Here is a 23,311-nt window from a genome sequence, read left to right as displayed (position 1 = left end):
GGGCATCTAATGGCCCCGAGTCATCAGGAGACAAAGCAATGTAAAGCTGTGTGTCATCAGCATAGGTATGGAAACTGAAGCCTTGCCTCCTGATGACATTTCCAAGTGGTAGCATGTACAAGTAAAAAAATAAACAATTAACTGTTAGGGTTTGTTTCTTACATTTTTGACTCAAGCTGAAACACGTTCAGTAACGTTTGCCTTCTAGCTTAGCTCCTTCTTCACCACGACGGTCTGGTACAACGCCTGCATCACTGCTGACGCCGCACCAAACCGCCTGTCCATCTCATGCTCCGTTCTACCCTCACTCGTGAACAGTACCTCTCTCCCCACCCAGAGGGGGCAATCCACCTCCAAGGTTCGTTTCAAGCCAACCAAACAGCTCAGGTGTAAATGCCCCCTTGGACTACATAATTGAGCTATCAATGCAGCATAAGGCAACTTATGGAAAATGTAGAAAACAGGCTGAAGAGGTACACACTGAATTAAAGGAGCATCACTTGCAAACTCTTTAAAAAGTTTGTATTTGGCAAGAGGAAATGTCTCAAATATTATGACAACATATTCAAAACACAGAGAGGAAGACGGGTCAGTGGTCACGTCGACCATCACTGACACCGACTTGCAGACATTTAATGGGATGTTTGCTAAACACAATCATACAACACTAACAATCTGTATCTGACGTTCAGCATGTATTGCATAACTCAGGCAGCCAACCACTTCATTTAGTGCATGTGTAGCCCGTTTCATTCAGCCCTGTGTTGTTTTGTTATCAAAGTGTATGTGCATATACACGTGCATGTCCACAATGCATTCTGCGATCCCCAGAACAATCCAACGAGCCCAGCGAATCCACCAGAACACGAGCCACGGGCTGACAATGGAACAAAGAGCCCAGGAAATGAATTCAGTGGTACCACGCTGGGACACAAAAGGTACCTACAGGGGGAGAAAGCAACAAAACAATCAAAAGGGAGGTGGGTTTAATCTGTGAGCAGCCATCAGAGAGCAGCCTAGTCACTGTGCGCTCAATTAAACTATCATTAAGAGTGGCCAGAAAAAGCCTGTGCAGCCATCAACTGCTGCATCTGTGTGTTTGTTTGGAACTGGGTCACAGGTCCAGCTGATGCAGCATGTTATCTAGATGACAGGTGCTGAGAGGGAGCAGCCCAAATAAACAGCTCTGATGGAGACATAAAGCCTCGTAATTCATCGGAAAAAAATGAAAAACGGCCTCTGTGATCACTGCAAATGAGACGAGGTCCCGTATCAAACAAATGGGAGCTCAGAGAACTGGGGAGAGTCTCACTGGGCAAGAGGTGCAATCACAAAATGAACACAAATGACACCCTGGGAAGATGCTGAGTAAATGACAGCCATCAAACATAACCCTGACATGTGAGGCGATGATGGTGCAATTTAACACAGGAACCAAAGTGATTCTTGTCGCATGGGGGTTGAATGACAGCTCTGATTACTCATAAACCTATATTTGCATACCCAAGAGTAAACTGATGTCAATTTTGGAAGCAGCGAGGAAGAGAAAATCCATCAGGAGGAAAAAAAGAGGATGAGGAAGTGGACCATATTCTCCCTGGTGTACGGCATGCAAATTATTTTTTTTGGGAAACGTGATAAACAACAGCATCATTTGCCAGAGCTCATTATCATACATAACCTCTTGCATAAGGCTGTGCAAACTCACAGAACATTATCATCAGAGGAAACGAGTGAGGAATCAGATTACAGACCTATCCACTTAGCCAGTTCACGTCTACGCCCTCTCCACAATTATAAGCAGACTCATATAAACACCGGACTGATTGTAATTCTACACTTTGGGCGCACTAATAACCTGCACTAATCCACGCAGGGTAGAACATATCATTACACTCAGATGAGAATACAGTATGCTGATGAAGGAGGGGTGGGAAAAGAGAAGTGCACAGAAAACGCTCACTGGAAAGAGACTGAGCCTCTTGATGTTTTGTGTAAAGTCCCCGTGGGCTGCGAGCCCGCAGAGAGAGCCAGCCAGGAAATCCCAGACAAGAGGATTCTCCGGGAGGAAAAGGCAGAGCGGAGTATAAGGCAACTCTCAGTCTGCTGGGGCCGGCCTTTTGAGGAGCCAAACAGGCAGAAAATCCAGCAATGTCAAGCAGCAGGCAGGTGACGTCAAAAGGCCCTGCACATCCACGACATCACATCTCTGCAGGGGGCGACTCAGTAAATGACCCCGGAGAGAAATTTTTGGCAAGCTGGAAAGAATTTTGGATTAAGAATGGATTTTGAATCAAACCTTGACCCAGGGAATCAAACTTGAACCATAATATCCTTGCAAGGATTCACTGCAGACATCCTGCATGATGTTAATCCTTCTGCAATGTTAAAAGAAGCACTGCAAAGATAGTCTGTAAAGGTATAAGAAGGAACTCTTCTGATTTAAAATAGTTTTTGGTTACAGTGACTGTGTATACTTGAACACTAATATTGCACTATTGTATGTAACATTTTCCAATTAAGACATGTTGGATACGCAAAGATTAATTGGACTTTTAGGGGCCTTTTGGACATGTTTGAGGCCTACAGTGAATTCAGAATATTGTATTGAGTATGAGTAAGTATTGAGTGCATGTAGATGGACATACTTTTCAGAGGCCAACATTTCCATATTAAACATACTTTTTAAAATTGGTCTTTTGTAATATTCATTTATAATTAGAAGAAATTAAATCAATTAAGACATGAAATGTTTCATTCTGTGTGTAATGGATCTACATAATGTGTTATTTCCATTTTTGAATTGAATTACTGACAAAACTTTTCTATGATATTATAATTTATTATTATTACTAATAAAAAAATACTAATTTATTATTTATTTAATTCAGTTTGTGACACATGGGCATCTTTCCTGCTGATGGTCAGCTCTGCGTGTTGTACACAAACAGTTGGAAACAACACTGGGGTAGAGATGCAACCCAAAAGAAAACCCACATTTTTGATCATTTTTGTTGGTTGAAAGTAAGAGAAGGAGGCTGGATTTGCATGGTGAAACAAATCGACCATGGCTGGATGAAAATGGGAATATTAGTGAAATATTATTTTTATTTGCCATGTAAACAGCTTGTCATTTTTGAAGTAAGGGAAAAAACTAAATATTGTGCATGTAATATATAATATGTAAATATTCATTTTTACCATTTTATTACAATATTTTAGACTGTTGATTAAAAAAAGGCTATTTGATGACATGACCTTTGCGTTAGGAAATTTCAAAGAGCGTTTTCACTATTTATTTTTTTACATTTTTTCTGACTAATTATCTCCAATATGTAATGAAAGCAATCATTAGTTGCAGCTTTTCTTGGCTCCTAAAAGTAGCATTAAACAGACAAAACTCTCTTTGTAATGCATGTTGCCGTCCTAGCTCTCTTGTTTCACTGTTGATTGCTGATTGTTTGACATTTAAATTCTCGAGTACTATTTGTTCATGGAAGCGAAATTGACACATGACACCTAATCTCAAAACTGTGAGTGATATGTGTAAATTGTTTGGTCTACGATAAAGTCTAAACCACACAAGCAAGCAGCCCAATCACGGATGAGAAAGAGAGATAGAATCGTGGACTGAGAAAATAGTAATAAGCAGTAATAAAGAGCGAGGGAATATGAATTTAATTCAGTGCTTAACTTGAATGAGGAGGAGTTCAATAAGCGCACAACGAACTGAGAACGCCCTTTTCCAGGCAGCACGACTGAATAGAGGATGATTATTACACTCCAGCTGCACTATGGGTCTCTGAGGCAAGACAGAGGAGTCAGCAGAGAGGGGGTTTACACACAGACACACACAGACACACACAGACACACACTCCTCTAAAGGACATATCTGACTGTAAATGACTAGCTGACTGATGTAAAATGATGTACCTCTTACTGCCTAAGAGCATGGATTGCACGTCTATAGTATACATCTCACTATAAAAATCTAATGCATCTCTGTTAATGGATTCAACAGAGAGCACATTCATTTCAAAGCATCACTTACTGCAGTGGATTAAATTTGAGTTTGTAGAGGGAAGATGGTAATATCCAGACGATGCTTTATGTAGGACTCCATTTTGAAAATGTTCCCTGATTTAGCGATGCATAAATATGTCTTTTGAGACGTTTGGCGCTGTAATAGCGAATATCCATGTCAGTTATCGCAGGGATTTCGAGGTCAAGGTTTAACTACTATGTATTCATAACAGTAGCCTTTAGTTGGCTTTAAGTCCAAAATTTAGAGGCAGCACCTAGAGGACAAGCCTGGACTTGGGAACTAACATACCCTTGTCTGACATCAACCTGGTGAAGTCATTTGTATTGGACAAATGTGAGCTGAGTGAGGTGCCATTGCAGGTGTTCACTGTGTTTTCCTGATGAGCCCTGCCGGTGGTGAGAGGGAGCGGGGCTGCAGCGAGCTCTGCTGCAGAGCTGACAGGTATTCTTCAGGGATCTGCCAAGTGCTGTTAGGGTAACGGGAGGAGGAACATCGGCCTGAGGGGGGGCGGGCGGGATGGCAGAAGGACCTAGTGTTTCCGCTGCAATCCTGCACTGTCTGCAGACTCAAAGTAACTTGTCTGTCGGACTTCCTCACCACTCATAATGATGCACGCTAAAGAGACTCAAAACTCCTTGCGTGTATCCTTGAGGTCTAACAAATGCGTTGAATGCGTTTCCTGCATTGACGTTTCAAATCCTACATTCTTTGCATCTACATGTTAAGTAGCTTGCAGCCTTCTTCTTCCCTGCTTTTGCATTTCTTGGCAGATTTTTCGGAAACCTGAAGGTCAGTGGAAAAATGTGAAACTGTTGGTAGGAATGTGAATCAAATCACCCACAAGGGCAAAAACTCCACAGGGTGCCTTTAATATATAAAAGCTAAGAGAATGTACCGCTTCCGATCAAACTCTCAATATTATTCTTATTCTTATACTTATATTTTTCCAGTTTCATTAGTATGTGCTTTATTTAGCTAAGAAGCGACCTGGGTGTTTTTGCACATTACATTTAAAAAAGAGGGCAAGTGGGGGCAGTCCGATAGTCAGTAGGTCAAGGTGCTGACCATTAACCTCAAGGTCCTCAGTTCGAGTCCAGCCATGGACCTTTGATGCGTGTCATTCCTTATCCCTCTCTCCTCTCAACGTCCTGTTATCTCTTTATTGTCACCTCTATAATAAAGCAAGGCTCTAACCTCAGGGCATCCTGTCAGCCCAGGAACGGAAGGTATAAAAAAACAACAACCTGCATTTAAAACAAAATGTTAATCTCTGCCAAAGTTGTAAATGTGGAAATGAGAAAGAGTACACAATTTAAAAGTACATTTTCACACTGGTTGTTCTTCCATCCATTTTGATGGTTGTCTTCCATTTTCTGCCATGTGTCTCTGGTTTTTCTCCATTTTAAAGCATTGGAGATCATTTTAGCTGAACAGCCTATAATTGTTTGCAATTTCTTCTGAACAATGTCTTGAACGACACATTTTCCTCAGGCTTTCAAAGAGAAATGCATGTTCAACAAGTGCTTCATCCTTAAATAGAGGCGACCTGATTCACACATGTTTTTTCACAGAATTGATGACCTCACTGATTGAATGCCACACTGCTACTTTTTGAACACCCCCCTTTCAACTAATTGCCCAATTGCACAGCCTTAAGAGCATGCATTTTACGAATGATGGGTCTTGTTGGTTTTCTGAGAATCTACTGCACCTACTGGTACCTTGTTTGCCATGTAGCAATAAAAAAATATACTAAAAACCTGGATTAATCTGGTTAGTCACATTGTACTGCTATTATTTTGAACACTACTGTATATCTTGCTGGGGCACAGTTGCATCATTTTGGGGTTAGCAATGTACAAAAAAGTTGTGATTGGTTGGAGGAAATACAAAAAAGCTGAAGTATTTTTCCGTTTTACAATTGGCCAGCATTTACTTTTGGACGATTTGGTTCATTGGTCAACAAACTGAAGTTAGAACCCTGATAAGGCAACAATAAGCCCCCTAATACTTATTTACTTTAATAACTTGAATACCGTCAAAAAATACATTAACAATCTCAATGAGTCATCTTCAAATGTCTTATTATGTCTGATCAACTTTCCAAAAGCTGAAGATATGACCGATTGTTTCTGGGTGATACTTGCACACACAGTCTCATGTGTCTTTCTGGGGGTGGCAAGTGTGTCAAAGCTGCTGATTCATCGTCTCAAACTGAGTGTGAACAGAGCCCATTAGCAGGAGATAATTGTATGAATAAAGTCTCACAGTTCAAAACAACACTCAGGTGTCCCAGTATAGTTGACAAGATAAAAGGTGAATATAAAAGTAGCAGTAATATACTAATAATGCTGAGAGCACTTTGCAGACGATGATTCAGAATCCTTTACTTTGAAAAAGGAGGATATTTCGAGGACTGGGAAATTACAATAATTTAAATTTCCTTAATTATTTCTTCTCTTCAGGAGATCATTTCAAAGCCTCTTAGTATGTGCACTGAGCTGCTGGGCTTTGCTACGATACATTCCCTGTCAGCGATACAGCATGTTTGTAACACTCAGATGAAGAAAGACCTTTCTCAGTGACGTACATAGGAGGGTAAACATTATAATTAATTTCAAGTCCCTCTCTAATAGGGTTTAATAAGAGGTTTAGGCGCTCAGATGGAAGCCCGATGGTTCTAATTTAGAAAGTGAACCCAGACTTGTGAAACAAAATCTCCCCTTTTACTCTCAAACCAATTATATACAACAGCCTTTTAGCTTTATCTGCAGTTGGAAAGTGGAGATAATGCTATTGTAATTAACCTGAAATTAATACGACAGCAGCTGAGCAGGGAGAGGAGAAAGCCCCGGGTCTTTCTCTCTCTCGCTGGTAGGACCTGGCTGCTCCTCCCTCTGACTGGAAACAAGCAGGAAATGCCACTTGAGATTATTACTGTATCACAATAGATGGGGCCTTTTCCAGCACACCAGAAGGAAATACTGATGCTTTTCATGGCTACAGGAAGCGCAACAATACCTCATTTTAGCAAAAGGTAAACAGTGAAACAGAGCAGAGGATGTAGATGGAGAGAAGGGGGGAAAACTACAAGGTGCCCGTATCTGGATGCCAACAGCAGTAATGCCTTTTGGCAGAACTTCCTGCCATGCGCCCAGCTCCAACACGGGCCTCGGGGTACAATCTAACGCAGGCCGATAACTCTGCTTCCCTTGCCTCTGCAGAGCCTTTAATTGAAAATCATCTTCCCAATACAACAGGGACAGAGAGCAGAACGTAGCTCATTACAGAGCATTGAGGAAGCTTTTCACTAGGAGTATTTGTGGGGGTACGCAAGTGTCTGCACTGCCTCTGTGAAGAAAACCTGCCTGCAAAAACATCTCACGAGCTTTAGGATGAAGAAGAGCTTTGAGACAATGACTCATCCATTCAACAAGCACTTAAAATTATCCTGAAAACAATCTTGAGTGAGATTGTAAAATAAATGCACCTTTTGTGAAGCAATCAGCAGATCACAGGGTTGTATTTATTCCATCTATACTCCGATACACAGCATGGAGAAGTAAATTAGCAGAATGCACACAGATTAGCCTTTTGCACAGCAAGAAGTAGCTAATTATTTCCTGCCCTGTGTTACATCTCTTGTGATGTGCATGCTAATGAGGGCATAATTGCCTTCAAATATTTGAGGAAACTCTGCAATTGACACAGCAAGTTTACTTTGAAACCCCGGTGGTGGAACTTTGCCAACAATGTGACTTCAGTGACACGACACAGTACTTGACCTTCATCAGATGGAATTTGCTGCATTGAGTCGTGCAAAAAAGCAAAAAAAAAAAAACAACCAGCCACATGCAACAGGAAATGCTGAAGACCTGTTCTTCGTGCTGCTGCTGTTATTTATAATCACAAGGCTGACGCTGTGTTCTACTGAAGCAGAAGTCACACTGTCAGTGATGAGAGAGCAGCACGGCATCAATACTTTGAAATGTCCTACAGAAAAGAAGGAGGTCGGGGAAGATCAGTAATAATGTTAGAAAAGGTTGCCTGCAGTCACCCGGCGCTTCAAAACTTCCAACATCAAACTGTCAAAACAGTCTTAAAAGCGAGACAGGCGTTCAGGCACAGAGAGGAACATTCAAAAGACAACTGGTGCAGGAGGGGAATCAGCAGAGACGGCAACATTAACGCTTGGATCCAATTAGCTGATGAAAATTATTTTTTAATATTATCCAAGTATACCTGCACCACTTCAGATCGTGCACACGATTGAAATGTTCTGGGTGGCAACGAGGTTCAGTGGATTAACTGGAAGTTAATTGTTTCATCTATTCCAGTTAATCCACTGAACCTCGTTGCCACCCACAGCAACTGGTTTAGCCACTCAGAGAAAACAGAGATACAACAATTCATTTTGGCCTTTACGTCCTCAGCTGTTAAAATCTCTGCTCTCCCTGTGATTGCACAGAAGCTCTGTAAATAAGAGCATGTTCAGAGTGTACCAGCGACTGAAACAGGGTTTCACTGCCATAGTCTCATGTGCTGCACTAACATCACATTTATTATTTACACTATTCATAATATAAAGTTATTTTGTGTTGTGTTGTCACTGCTCAGCAGATTGTCTGTCACCTGTCAGTCAAAACCCCGGCCCCACCTCTCCGTCCTCCTCTGAGACATGGGCGCGCATTCACACAATTACACATGCACTGAATTTACCGAGCTGCCCTCCCCATCTCTCCACTTCAAAACAATTCAAACATGACAGAGAAACATTCCTACCTGTCTGTATCATCACCTAATTTGGACTTTTATGGAAAAAAAAATCTCCGGGGGGACAGACCCCTGGACCCCCCTAGATGGTTCAGGCCCAGCACCCCATAGTCTTACAAAATCCTGTGGGGAACACTGTGACAAATCTTCATTGAGACCGAAATCCGTGTATGATAAGTGGACCTTGGGCTCACTGCAGTAACAAAGCTGACTGTGAAGTATGTGAACCCATTCTCTGAACTGCAAATGGATCTTTATTCAGTCAAAGCAACGGTTTAATCAGCTCAAAAGTCATTACTATACATCTGCACAAGCACAGATATAAAAAGCTACATTGGTGGAATAATCATTTTCGCATTGAATTAAATAACAAAAATAATAATTTCCTACACCATCATTTGATTAATTTAATATCTTAATTGGAGTGGCACAGGCCGGACGTGAGCTACTAGAAACAATTTGCAGCCTGCTGCAAAACCAAACAGTATGCATCTAATGATGTATTTATAGGCTGGGTTCTTCTGTTGGCGCGTTTGCACAGCCTTATTTTTTGTTTACTTTCAGTATCTCATAGGTTACGTGGCTGCTCGATGGTAATGCTTGTGGTTTCACAAATGACTCATTGAGCGTATTATTTTAATCGCAGGGGAGATAACTTTAACCAAAGCTGCTGAAATGTGCCAAAGCATGACTGTGCTGTTCTGACAATGCCCAAAACTCTTCAATAATCATATGTTTAGGCCCAATTCATGGTATAAAATACATAATACACCAAATAAAATAAAAAAAATACAGTTTTCACACAATTGGGAACGTTTTTGACATTTTTTGTAAATATTATTCTATACTGTGATGGATTTCAGGCCTTTTCTCAATCACTGCGACACATCACCAAGTACAATGGCATTTGACCCCCAGCTCCATATTCAACATCCCATGAGAACATGTCAAACCAGATTTTCAAATCTAAAAGCCTGATATAACCGCTATCAATACACATGAAGCTCAAAGAAAGTCAGCAAAACATCAACAATCTTCGTCTGAAAAGCATGTTTCCTTGATAAAAACAAATTAAAAGCAAACAAAAAAATCTGCAAAATTACACATATTATCAACACCAGAAACTGTAAAAACTCAAATTATTTTTTTCAAATTTCAGACAGTCCTTGAATGAATCTTGTGTGGCCAACACTTTTGTCAGAGAAAGTTACAAATTCTTAAAATAAAGTTTAAAATAGTAATATTTCACGTTAAGCAATTTATCTCTGTCTTTTTTTCTTTTTAATTCTTGAGTCCCCCGACTTCCAGTCACTATTATGAAGTAGCAAACAAAACAAACAAAATCTGCAAAATTACACCGATTATCAATGCCAGAAACTGGAAAAACTGAAATTATTTTTTTAAATTTCAGACAGGAAAAGTTACAAATTCTAACAAATTCTTACAAAGTTTAAAATAGTGATATTTAATTTAAAGCAACTTACTAATTTTGCCAAAAATAAAAAGTTTACAATAACCAGATCCCGTAAACAACAGGATCATGTGACAAAAATTCTGTCAAAGTTCAACTGAAATGTGGGTGTTTACACAGAGCTGAGAGGAGAGGACAGTAGAGGTTGTAATTGGAAGTTGCAAAAATGTTAACAACTAAATATGTATAGCACATTATTTTATGGTATTTTCACTGTTTTACTGCACGAAAGAGATTCTTGAGTCCCCTGACTTCTAAAAACAGTGTTTTGATTGGACAAAACAAGACATTTGAAGCGGTCAAGTTGTACATAAGGAAATTGGTAATCCACAGACTAATCAATCATGGAAAAAATCATGGCTGGGTATGTGTATCACTTTACTTGACCTTGTTATATGAACATACACAAGCAAATACAAATGCTTTAGCCTTTAGACATAATATTCACTGATAAAATCTGAGGGCCAGATGAAAATTCATCCCGTGTCTCCACAATCTCTGTCTTCTTTTTTTAAACAAAAGGGAGAGTGAGGTGTCAGCTACTGCAGTTAGACGACTTCATCGAAATCCCTAAAGGTTGATCACAGAGTAGAGCTGCCACTCACTGAAATCTGAAACTGCCTCCGGGGCAGCCCACCAACATCTGAGCTGAATCGCTCTGACTTTATCAAGTATTTAGCCAGACTCACACACACAAGCATGCACACACACACAAACACACAAAAGGCCATTTCATCAAATGCCAGCAGTACTGAAAGGCTGTCTTTTGCTGCACGTGGCAATCCCAAGCCCGTCTGCGACCACAATCAATGACTGACACCTCCATTACAAGTCGCCAAAACAACCCACGGGACATTTTAAAGGTGACAAATGCAACATTAATATGGGCCGTAGCTGATATTAATGTTGACATTTATATAACCTGTGCAGCCTCGTAGTTGTTGAGCCGTGTGATTCCTGCTGTGCATGAATCTGAGCATGTGGGATTAGAAAACCCCAAACCAATACAGCATAATGACTGGAAAACATATCTCCAGGGACGTTTACTGAGGCAAAATAAATATGTTGAGTGGAGAATGTCTTGCAGCTTATGGGACTTTAATAACAGCTTGCATGTTGATGCCGCTGGCGCTCATCTTTAAGCTATGCATACACACCGAGTCATACCTGCCAAACGCTTGCAGCTAGACTCCTCTGACTGTCTTCTGAGGTACTCGGGAAGCGAGTTTTCCCAGGGAGCCCGGTCCTTTTAGCCCATGCTTGACCCACAGACACAGACAGGTCGTCCTGTGTCAGCTCACCCACTGGCAGCCCTGGCACAGACTCGGCTCAGCTGCAAGCTCATCACTCTGTTAGAATAAAGCCTCGGCCAGAGCGGTCAGCTAGATGTTGTTAAGAATACTAAATACAGACTTGAGTTTAAAGCCTTACATTCACTGCCAATTCTTTCCCCTGGTTTTTAGTCCAAGCCATGAAACTTTATTTCCATTAAGCAACTGTACCGTTTTTACTTTCTTAAGATAGTATCTCTTGAAAGAAGAAGAAAAACCTTATCTAAGGAAATAAATGCTTCTAGATGTTTTATGAGTATCTTAAAAGTGCAAAACTCACAATTAATAACAGATATTGATGGATTTACATGCACCAATCACTTTTAATTGTGAATGTGTAATCAAATTGTATCATAACTTAAAAATTGAGACTTATTAATCGATAACCCATGTTAATTTTTGAGCTGGACTGAAAATAGACCTTTTTTATTTGGATTGTGCACCGATTTTTTTTTACCATAAAACCAACATAAACTGTATTTATTTATTTATTTTTATTAGTTTTTTCCTAATATTATTAGAAACATTATAAAACAATGTATTGCATTGTCAGCAATTTCTATAAATGATAAGTGAAAAAAATAAAGAATAAATAGGAATAAAATAAATAGCTAAATAAACATCATTACTGTTCAGTTTAAGTAAATTGCTGACTATTTCAAAACCAAAAATAATTTTAAAAAATCAATAGATCGCACCATTTCTAAATCACGCCAAGCAACATTTTCTGCATAATATATTGTGTAAAAAAAGGTTTCATAACTGCACATATCAGGCAGCATATACACTGATACCGATATGCCTTTGATAGGCCAATATCGGCCGATAATATATATATATATATATATATATATATATATATATATATATATATATATATATATATATAAATCCAGGGTATGACGTTAATGCAGGCTCCCAAGTGCCTTGCCTCTTGCAGCTTCACTGCAGCAGCAACAGTTAACATTAGTTTTCTTGCCAACATGGACAAACTTGCTCCTTTAGATTAAATTATAATAGACGTACTCTAAGAAAAGACAATTTTTAACTTTGTCATAGTGGAAAAGTGCTTTAATCCACAGGGAATTACATCTCGGATCCACAAGTCATCTTGTCCTCGACGGTTCAATTCGGGTAACTATCATTATATATTAAAGTCTTCAGATGTTAAACTAAGCTGAAGTTCATGAATATGATTCAACAACTTCACACACCCATGTTAACCGCCTGTCTGATATAATATGGCAGTTGAAAGGTTCTTATGTATTAATTTCATCCAGCTGAATCTAAATTATGTAACAACACACATCCACATCAGTGACCTTTGTTTCACATTGATGTGTTACACACCATTAGCCATCTGTCAAGCAAGCAAAAGCAACACAGCAGGACACTTTCCAGACAATGCACAAGCTGCTTGGCATGTCCACAATCAATACCCGGGGCACTGCAGACCGCCTGCCTGTGTAGCTGAGCCCACATCAATCACCCATCATACATGATCAGCCCCATGTGTGTGTTTGTGTGTGTGTGTCCTTTCCTGTTCGTGTTTTGCTGCCTTTGACAAACTACCATGAAGGTCCATCACGGTCCACTGTAATGTGTCACCTTTTTCTGCTAAACCAAACTGTGTCTACCAAAGGCTAGACAGTGACACAGTTTGGGTCTTTTAATACTCCAGCTAAAGAAAATTTGGTTATTTTTATTGGTATGTTCTCACTCAGATGGTTCTTATCTAGGTCTGGGCGATATATCGATATAAAAAATATATCGATATATTTTTAAATGTGATATGAAATTAGACCATATCTCTTACATCGATATAGTTCAAATTTATTTTCTATCTTTATATATAAATGCTGCCCTTACTAGGGTTTGTCATATAATGGCATTCGCCCATGAAGCTAAAAAAGGAAGTCTGCAAACTATTTTGCATTGAATCAAATCACAGAGCCTGTCAGCGTGTCTGAAAAGCTGGTTTTCTTAATAAAAACAAAACAAAAACAAACAAACAAAATTACATGGATTATCAACGCCAGAAACTGTAAAAACTGAAATTATTTTTTCAAATTCCAGACAGTCCTGGAATAAATCATGTTTGACCAACACTTTTATCAGAAAAAGTTACAAAATTGTAACTTTTGAGAAATTTAAAATAGTGATATTTCATTAAAGCAATTTATTTCACGTCTTGTTTAAAATTTCGCCAAAAATAAACAGTTTACAATAACCAAATCCTGTATAAAAAATAATAATTAAAAAAAGGATTATGTGACAAAAATTCCACGAAAGTTCAACTGAAGTGTGGGTGTTTACACAGTAAACAAATTAAGTTCTTTTGTAATATTTGTTATTCTTTTCTCATATAAATATTTATTTTAGAAAAAGATTGGCCTATTTTATTTCTTAGGCTTTTTTTATTTAATGTGCACTTTATGGAGCTTTGAATAAAAAACTATATATTGTATATCGATCAGCCCAAATATATCGGGATATGACCCAGCCCTATACTTATCTACTGATAGTAAGAAAATATTTGCTCATAAGACTGCTACAACATGTTTCTGTATCCTATGATGTATAGAACATCTTGTAAAACAACATGCAGGCTACAAACTGATAATAACATTTATCAGCAACGACTTAACTCTCCAGAAGTTACAGCACAAACAGCTGAGCTCAAGAACAAGGACAAAAAGTCCTCACAAAGGGTACAAATAATGATTTCACAGGATGTTGACTCATGTCTGATTCATGACATTAAATTTTAAGCGCTCTCCAGATTTCTTTGCCACAGAAAAGGCTCCGTGTTTTGTTGTCAAAAGGTTAAGCGCTTTGTGGAAAATTATGGATACAGTCGAGAGACAAATCAAATTTCCACCTGTGTAAATCCAAGGTTAACTTGTTCACAAGCCCTCTAACCGCAACCTTTCGGAAGACAGCGACACTTAAAACAAGATGTAGAAGTGTTCCAGCTTTGTCTCAGTGGTGAGCCAAAAAGGAATAGTGTGGAACCACTTAGCTATGCACTGATTAAATAGGCCAGCTGTCATTTGTCTTAGCCACCATCTCACAGCAAGCCATTGGGAGCTGTACTATTAGAATTGCCTCACCAAGCAGCATGGCCCACAGTTGATATATAATTCCTTTTCATAATGAATAATAGCAAAGTCATACTGACCTCCAAAGAGAAGGGAGGAGGAGGAGGATGGCCAAAGTTTTGGCTAAGACTAAGAGACAGTCGAATGAATACTGACACAATGAAGAGTAAATTATAAGAACATTAAGTGTCTAAATATATTTACACTTAATGTAACACACTAAGCCATATCATTATATCAGGACTACCCAAACTAACACAAAGCTAGTAGGGCTGCTTGATTATGGCTAAAATCATAATCATGATTATTTTTGGTCAATCTTGAGAAAATAATTTTTCATGCATATTACTCATTGACTTTTGGAAAAAAAAAAAACTTTTTAAATAGTTCAACTGAAAAACAAACAAGAATAAATTGAAAAAACATTGATAAAGTAAATAAATAAAAATATATAGATTTAAATAAATACATTAAAAACATTTAATAAATTCTATAAAAAAATGTATAGTTCACTTCCACCACTACTAAAAACATTTATTCAACATATAAAAATAATAAATAAAAAGAAATTAGACCAAAACTAATTAAAATATGTTGAGAGCATCATAGTTCATCTGAAAAACAAACACAAAATTAAAATTTTAAAAAATGATAAATATAAATATAATGAATTAAAAATATATACATTTAAAAAATATTTTTAAAATTATAACATTATACAATAATAAAATTAAATGTATTAGTTTAATTCCATCACTAAGAAAAACAACAAAGCATTTATTCAACATATTAAAAATAAATAAATAGAAATTAGACCAAAATAAATGGTAGCATATCTAATAAATTAGTTTTGTCGAGAGCATCACTGTCAAACTGAATATGGCACAATAATCATTTTATTTGATTATCTTGTTTCCATAACTAAAAATAAAATTCTATTTATAGCACATCACTTACAGTAAAGCCCAAAATGTGTTCTTGGCACCTGATGTGCAATGGTGCATATAAACTAACTATAAAGTCACAAATCAACTTGTGCAGATGTTAATGCAGCGTTGGCAACCAGAAAGAGGAAGATGTTTGGTTAACAGATCTGCAGGGCAGCTCAATAAGTGCTGCACAGTCGTATTAAATGTGTGGAAAAACTAAAGCAGGATGGGTTCCCAGGCGGAGAGTGGAAGCAGCATCCTGCACACGCACAAAAACAAATAATCCAACACCGTGATGCACAAACTCATAAAATTGGAAATATTGGTGTAAGCTTAGCCTCCCGGCTCCAGGTGACCGCTCAAGGGAGCTGCACACTCATAGTCAGCACTTAATAATAAACACTGTACCAAACATTACCACACACTAACTGGTCACCGCAGCAAAGGAAGGATGTGTGACACGAACTTATCACACTGTGGCTTTGTGCATCCTTTAATTTGATCATCTCCCTCTGCTGCTGAAAGTTTCTGTTTGTGCAGTTTTATTTATGAGCAAAGGTTTCTGATCATAAACCCCACCTGGCTGTAAAACAACCCAAACAAAGATGTTTGTTTCTCTCCTGACAAGACAAAAATCACTCCTCCTCTTCTGCTTGTCTCCTTCCTTCTCCTGCCAGCTCCATCCTATTAATCACCTGCTTTATTTCACTGGAGTAAAAGCTCTACAATTTTGTCGGCTCAGCTTTTTCTTTCCCGGACAAAGTTTAAGTGCAAGGAGAGGAAAATCAGGTGCCTTCTTCTAAAGCTCAACTGTGTAGTTAATACTGTTGAATCCTTTGTTATGTCAGAATTAATAGCTGCCGTGTCTGGCAGGGAGCACGGCGCTGACAAGAGCTACACTTTTTCCCCCTTTCATATTTATTGTGCCTAACGCAGACGTGAGACAAGGCATTTTCTGAATGAAAATAACTCCGAGCATATAAAACCAGAAAGTAAACTGATGAAAGGGAATTACACAAATGTCACTCTCCCATATTTTACGGCAAACAGCTTCAGCCAAGGCTGTTAGAGAAGTGTAAAGAAAGTGAGGCAGGGAGTTTAAGACACATGGTTAGAATTTATGTAGTAACCGAGACTGTGTTTTAATTGCAGCCATATTTGCTAGCTTACTGCACTTGTGGGTGGGAGATGGTTTTCTTGGGTGCAGGGCGGGGGCTGCACAAATTACTCAGTCAAGAGACGAAGCGACTGCGCCTCTATTTTCTGCTCCCAATGTGTCACTCACCGCTAACCTGTTCCAAATGAGAGCTGTCTAGGGTTGTCAGTCCTGTTGGCCTCTTGTCTGCTACACACCAGTTTAAAAATATGAATCATAGCCACACCAGAGCGTGGAACGTTTAGGGCTCGGTGCGTTTATGTGTCCAATTGTCGTCTTAGATAAGCTGGCAGTGTGTGATATGACCTACAGAAAGAAGCATTTCCTTATTGTCCAAACCTGCAAAGTTCTGCAAGCCGGGAGGAGGAAAAAAAGTCCAAATGTATTTTGCACAATCACAGCATTTTTATGTTCTGAGCTGGTATTATGCTAGATTACTTAAAGCTAAATTGCAAAATGAAACGCAGCGAGAGGTGGAAAACATTTCTCATGCTCACAAGGGTAATTGAAAGTCTCAACAGCGATGTGTAGATACAGTAAATAGTCCTGTTGCTTAGTGTTCCCTGGTTTTCTTTCGAGAACCACAAACCTCTGAAGTCTCTCTTAAGGAACAGCAGCATCCTGATGAAACAGAATTAATGAGACAACACTTGAAATTAGCATCAAAAAGTATTTCTGGTTAATTCATCAGCGGACCGAGAGACAGCGAGAAAACATTTCCCCACGGCCCTGTTAAATCACTTTTGAGAAGCCACAAGAATAACCAGGCTTCAAAATTCCTGATCCCTTTGATTTATGCCAGGCTGGTTGCTATTTGACAAGAAAAGAACTGTGTAATGAAATCAGCTCAAGGTCAAGAGAGATATGATTTTAATATTTCTTTGACAAATGGTTTGCCTGGCCCCTCTATCACGCGGGTCAGAGAATGAAGTTACGCCCTTTAGCCCAAAACCTCAACTTCCATTTGTAGTTAGTCAATAATTCTTTCTGGCTGTCTTTCCACCGCCTCATGAATGCTGATGAATTTTGTCAATTTACCAAATCAGCCAAGTTAAATCCAAGCTGATAGGCAGCGTTTTGAGCGTGCCAGTGGAAATGAAGACATTGTTTGGAGAAGGAAGTGGAGCTAATGCCTCGGGGTTCACAATTATCCTGAGAAACAATGTAAAAAGCAATAAAGTTTGTTGCCTCTAGTGGGATACGAGGAGGATTCAGGATGCATTAAGAACATGAGTTTCCAAAATCAAGTCAAGGTGCTGCTGGCATACCAAACCTTGTTCGACAAGTCTCACACCAACTGATGTCTGTAGAGCAGTGATGGAAGATTCAGATCTCTTGCGTAAGTAAGTATCAATAAAACAATGTGAAAGAAAACTAAGAGCCATATAGATACAATTTCACTTTACAGAAGTATAAGCAAAGTGTTAAAAAATAACATGAATAAAAGTACTTATATGGCAGAAGAATAGATTGTCATATATTAAAATAAATTATTTCTGTTGTAGTCGGTCGAGATGGAGCCAATTTGAACTGATAAATGTAGTGAAGCAGAAGTATAGGCATATAAATAGTCAGGTAAAGTACAAGAAAAGTCTAAAGGGCCTTTTTAATTATAGGACTTAGATAAATGTACTTAGTTATATTCCACTTATGCTGCATACTTACTGCATAACATATTTTGCATTCAATAATCTATTTAATCCAAAATGTATATTTCATCCAGATAGAAGAGTTTAATTTTTTGCCAGACAACTATTGTATAATGCAAATTTTAAAGTGATACTTCTGATTTTTTTAAGTGGGTTGTCTGAGGTACTTATCAGTCAGTGTATTACCTACACTAGATGAAAGTCACAGCACTGACACAGAAACTAAGCAATATACTGCTGCAGACAGAGGCAGTAGAAAAACAGATTTTAGCCACCTAAAAAAGGAGAAATAAATCAAATAAATCAAATAATAATAATAATAATAATAATAAACATTCAATTTTAAAGTGCACGAGACACTCAAAGGCACTTTACATAACGAAAATAAATAAATACATTAAATGCATTTTTTAAATCAATATTGGTTTAAGTATCCTCTATATTTTGAATATATTCACCACTTTCCCTGTGCCATCAGACAGCCCTTTAATATGGGGAAATGAAGCTACGAACCAGACTCCTTTGACAAAAACATTAATTTTATCTCACAGAAAGCAGGAGTAAGTTAAACAAACTGACTGATCGAGGCAGCTATAGACCAGCAACTCCTGTGTTCTGAGAATAAAATTACTGTTTTTGTCAAAGGAGTCTGGTTTATAGCTTCATCTCCCCATATTAAAGGGCTGTCTGATGGCACAGGAGTCTGGTGGCTTTTCAGAGAGCTCAATGGATAGAACGGATTCAGTTTCCCATCAGAAACATCTGTCTGATGGCAGAGAAAATAAAAAATACAGCATACAGTTTGTTTTTTTTAAGGTGGGCCTTGTGCTTTTGTGCTAGAGGTTTTATTAAAATCAATTTTAATGGTGGTTTAATTTATAGACTTAATTAATAAGATAGCTGTAAAACAACTGACTGGTTAATCGATAATAATAAGAATCCGTAGTTACAACCCTAACCATGATGTAGCGATAAATCAAAAGATGATTTCTAGTCTCATGTCACAACATGGATATAAATCTAAATCATTACCCAACTCTACAACTAATCATTAGAGTTCACTGACGACCTCATGTGACCCTGATGAAGCTAATGAGCTGCTGGTTTCCACTCAGAGGCCCAGCAGAGAACTACACAAGCAGCAAAGAAAAAGAAGAAGAGGCAAACAAAACAAATTATGAATATTTCATGGATTTGTGTTTTTTGCAGTTATTACTGTGACACAAATTTAATACGGTTCAATTTCCAATATTGGTTATTCTGTTGGAGCTAGCTACCATGCAAAGTCTTGCTTCCACAATCATCCACATCCAGTAATGTGAATCTGACAATATGAAAAAGTCCTTTATTATCACTGCTCTGCTCCATGTAAGAAGACAGTAGCATTTATTATTAATACTGCAGTGAAAAGACTAAAGAAGGCAGTTTTCCTATATACACTAATAAGCCATAGGGCCATTATGAGAGTAGTAAATGGTATGACAAAAGTTTTGCTGAAACAAGGAATAGGTCCACAGTGAGTACTGCCAGTATAAGAGGTCTCACCGAGTGCTCATTAGTGCTACTTGGTCAACACATGAAGTATTAAAAGTGCAATGGCTGTGCACCCCATCAATCCTCTGCAGCAGTGATGTGGCAGCTGCCTCTCTTTCTTCTAATGACTCATCCACTCATGCATTCAGTGAGCCCTGTGAGAATTCACAAAGATTTTTTTGAAGACTTTCCACTTTCAACATCTCATGGATACTTAAGAATATACCCAGGCAATCATTAGTACGGAATAGTATACATTTCACACACTAATGTAAACCCAGAGGCTGTTTTCTGTACATGAGACAAAGTGACCACACAGATTCAACTGGACATGATAAAAAAGCACAGCTCATTTGGAAGCTACAGACTGGGATGCCAATCAGAGCTTTGGTGTAACCTGCTGAACTCATCCATCAATCAGCATCCCTCATACAGCTGCAAGCCCTCAGTCCCACTAATGGACACAGCTAAAAGGGGCTCAGTATGCATGTGGCGGGGTACATCGCACGCATTAAAAATAACAACCCATTGTCGTGAAATCTGATTCCTCTGGATAAAAACGTGTTATTTGCTACAGTGCCGGCTGAGCGGGACCAGGATGTTCCGGGGGATCCCCAGAAAAACCAGGATTAGTTCCATTACACTATTATTTCAGGCATTCAAGCACAGCGAGCATGTGTTACTCTTGTGTTTCTCACTTCCCATTAAACTTCAGAATTAAACAAATCATGCCACTCGTCTCCAATAAACAATCCTTTAAACATTTCTACAGATTGTGCCTTCATCAGAGTGGTTTATGAGGTAGTTTACAGTTTCTTTATATACACGATCCGTCAATTCTCAACAAGAGGGATACAAATAAAACACAAATGTGTTTTAATGTAAACAGATATCAAAATCTGTGCAAAAATGTAACAACTTACACTAAAAGTATGAACAGACTTTGTGACTTGTCCCTGGGGACGGAACTATAATAAGGAAAACCCTGTGGTTTGATGTAAATGTTTTTACATCAAGTGCTTGAAATAAAATAGTTTATCAGTGCCTGCAGAAAAGTTTTTACTCATTATGTAAAAAAATATGTCATCAATGTCAAGAAGAGGCTAAATAAGTTAAGCTATATGGTGGCGAGGGAAAAACTGGCATGGCCGTTTTCTCAGGGGTCCCTTGACCTCTGGATGTACCAGCAGGTCACCCCTTTACAGACATGCCCACTTTTAACAACATTCACAACAGAACTGTCTGAAATCAAATCATCAAAGGATACAATTCTTGCAGAAATCTGTAAATGCTAAAAGTTTTGGATATCAAATCACAGCATAGATTTACTTTTTTTCTGTTGGTCCTCAAAGTCTTAATGTGATATTTTGGAGGAATTTATGACCATTTTTATCAATTCTCAACTGGTAGAAATTGTTAAATTTTTCACCAAATCTGTGGCACAAATAGTATCAACCCCAACAAATTGCTGCATAAACATATGAGATACAATTGACCATGGCAATGTGCAAATTAGAAAACTTTGACAAGTAACAGGAAGGAAAAGTAGCCCAGACTCAAGGGTGCAAAAAAATAAAAATAGTAATTCATATCCACCATAAAACATGCCAAAATATAAAAAAGGAAGTACATAAGTATATAACAATATCACCATCCATCCGCCAACCGCCTTACCAAAACACAGTGGTCATTACAGATTTACGACTACAAGAATTTAACACACCATGCTGAACTCATTTCAAATTATTCTTCAGATTCCCAGCTTTCAGACAGTGTATACCACATTCATGTGACATGAAATTTCGACCTTCTATCTCCCCTTAAATATCCCCTGTCCCCTCTGAGAAAACCCACAGAAGTGGGTCACTGATGGGTCTCTAAGGGTTAAATCAGAAATTCAGATTCGTGTTGGTTGCAGTGGTATAAAGAGCATTGTTCTGGTCTTGTAGTGTATCTAACTAAGTAAGTCAGTAACAGAAGCAGAAGAATACTTCCTGTGATGTGATATTTTGAGTATTGTTAATAAATCCCCCTGCAGGAGAGAGTGGAAGCTAAACGGGACAGTGTTCTCAGGCCAATGCGCCTTGTTTTAAAGCATTTGAGGAAGTGACACTAAATAACAACGAAACAAAGACTTTCTCCTTGCAGGGGAGAGGAGAGTAAACACAAACAGCCAACAAACTAAGTAGTTACAAGTTATGCGTAGCCTGTTACTAGCTGGTTAGTTTGTAGCGGAGGCCCCGTAAAACAGCGCTACAACTAGGCGCGCCTCTAACAATTCCCAGTCCACACACACAGCCCACTTCCTCACAATAGACACACATTCCTTGTTTTGCGTTTCATGCAAAACTAGCTGGCAAACTCCCCACACATGAGATTTGCATTCACACAGTTAAGGCAAAATTGAGCACTAAAAAATCCCGCACACAGCCACAGGAGAAACAACACAGCCCCACGGTCGCTTTCTAATCACAATCCTTCCCAAACTTGTTCAATCTGAGAGCAGAGAGCTAGGACGAGCTAGCGATGGAGCATGTAAGTTTTCTTACGTACCAACACCATACTTTTCCTTCTTAGTGGGCACCCAGCGAGACATTCTCAGTGTCGAGGCTTCCCCGAGTTGTCGTGTAAGCCTGTTAGAAAAGGTCCAGATGTGACCTCTTGTTGTAAATGTAGACTTTTTTTTCAGTTTTCTCTGAGCTTTAGGGAGCCACTCCGAGCAGCCATTTTCCACCAGTGACAGGACGCTCCGCAAGGGGGAGGACGGGAACACAACTTTTCAGCCTGTAGGCGTTCATACAGTAGGAGTCCCGCTAAACTCCCACTGCTGTTTATATACAGTCTATGGTTTATACACGGGCGGAAAGTGATACAGGACCGATGAAAATAAGTTTTACCGCAATTATTAGTTGACTTTATCTGAGACTGCTTGTTGTATTTTTTATTGATTATGTGTAGGCTATATTAACATTACTCAAACTGTTAGGCTACTGTGTATTTAAAAAGAAAAAAAGAAGAAAAAGAAAAATACATGCGGTAATTGACAATGAAACGTTTTCACATATAGCTTACTCAAACTTTTGGGCTACTTTGGATTAAAAAAGAAAAAAGGAAAACTTATTTATTATCCTCTGTGTGTGTGTGTGTCTCTCTCTCATAATATATACATATATATGTATATGTATATATGTGTATATATATATTACATAAATCTTTTTGTTATAAGGTTTTTATTAATTGCTTTTATATAAAGCTTACTAAAGTGTTTAGGCTTCTGTGGATATAAAAAGAAAAAATAGGAAAAACTAATATTTTGGTTGAAA

The 23,311-nt window shown here is 38.5% G+C and overlaps 1 protein-coding gene across 2 annotated transcripts in view; it reads right to left on the bottom strand.

The window, feature by feature from the left end:
- The window catches only part of dock1 (dedicator of cytokinesis 1), a 244,084-nt gene extending 221,334 nt beyond the window's left edge, over positions 1-22,750 (bottom strand). The window contains exon 1 of one of the 2 annotated variants that reach the window (XM_059325282.1): positions 22,542-22,750. In XM_059325282.1, coding sequence (XP_059181265.1) covers positions 22,542-22,584 — 43 coding nt within the window. In that variant the 5' untranslated portion in view covers positions 22,585-22,750. The remainder of the gene's footprint in view (positions 1-22,541) is intronic. The other variant, XM_059325284.1, reaches the window with a different exon arrangement.
- Positions 22,751-23,311: the final 561 nt, after the last annotated feature.

Source organism: Centropristis striata, chromosome 21, assembly GCF_030273125.1.
Source record: "Centropristis striata isolate RG_2023a ecotype Rhode Island chromosome 21, C.striata_1.0, whole genome shotgun sequence".
NCBI classification, from domain to species: domain Eukaryota; kingdom Metazoa; phylum Chordata; class Actinopteri; order Perciformes; family Serranidae; genus Centropristis; species Centropristis striata.
This window is presented reverse-complemented; position numbering and strand designations above follow the sequence as displayed.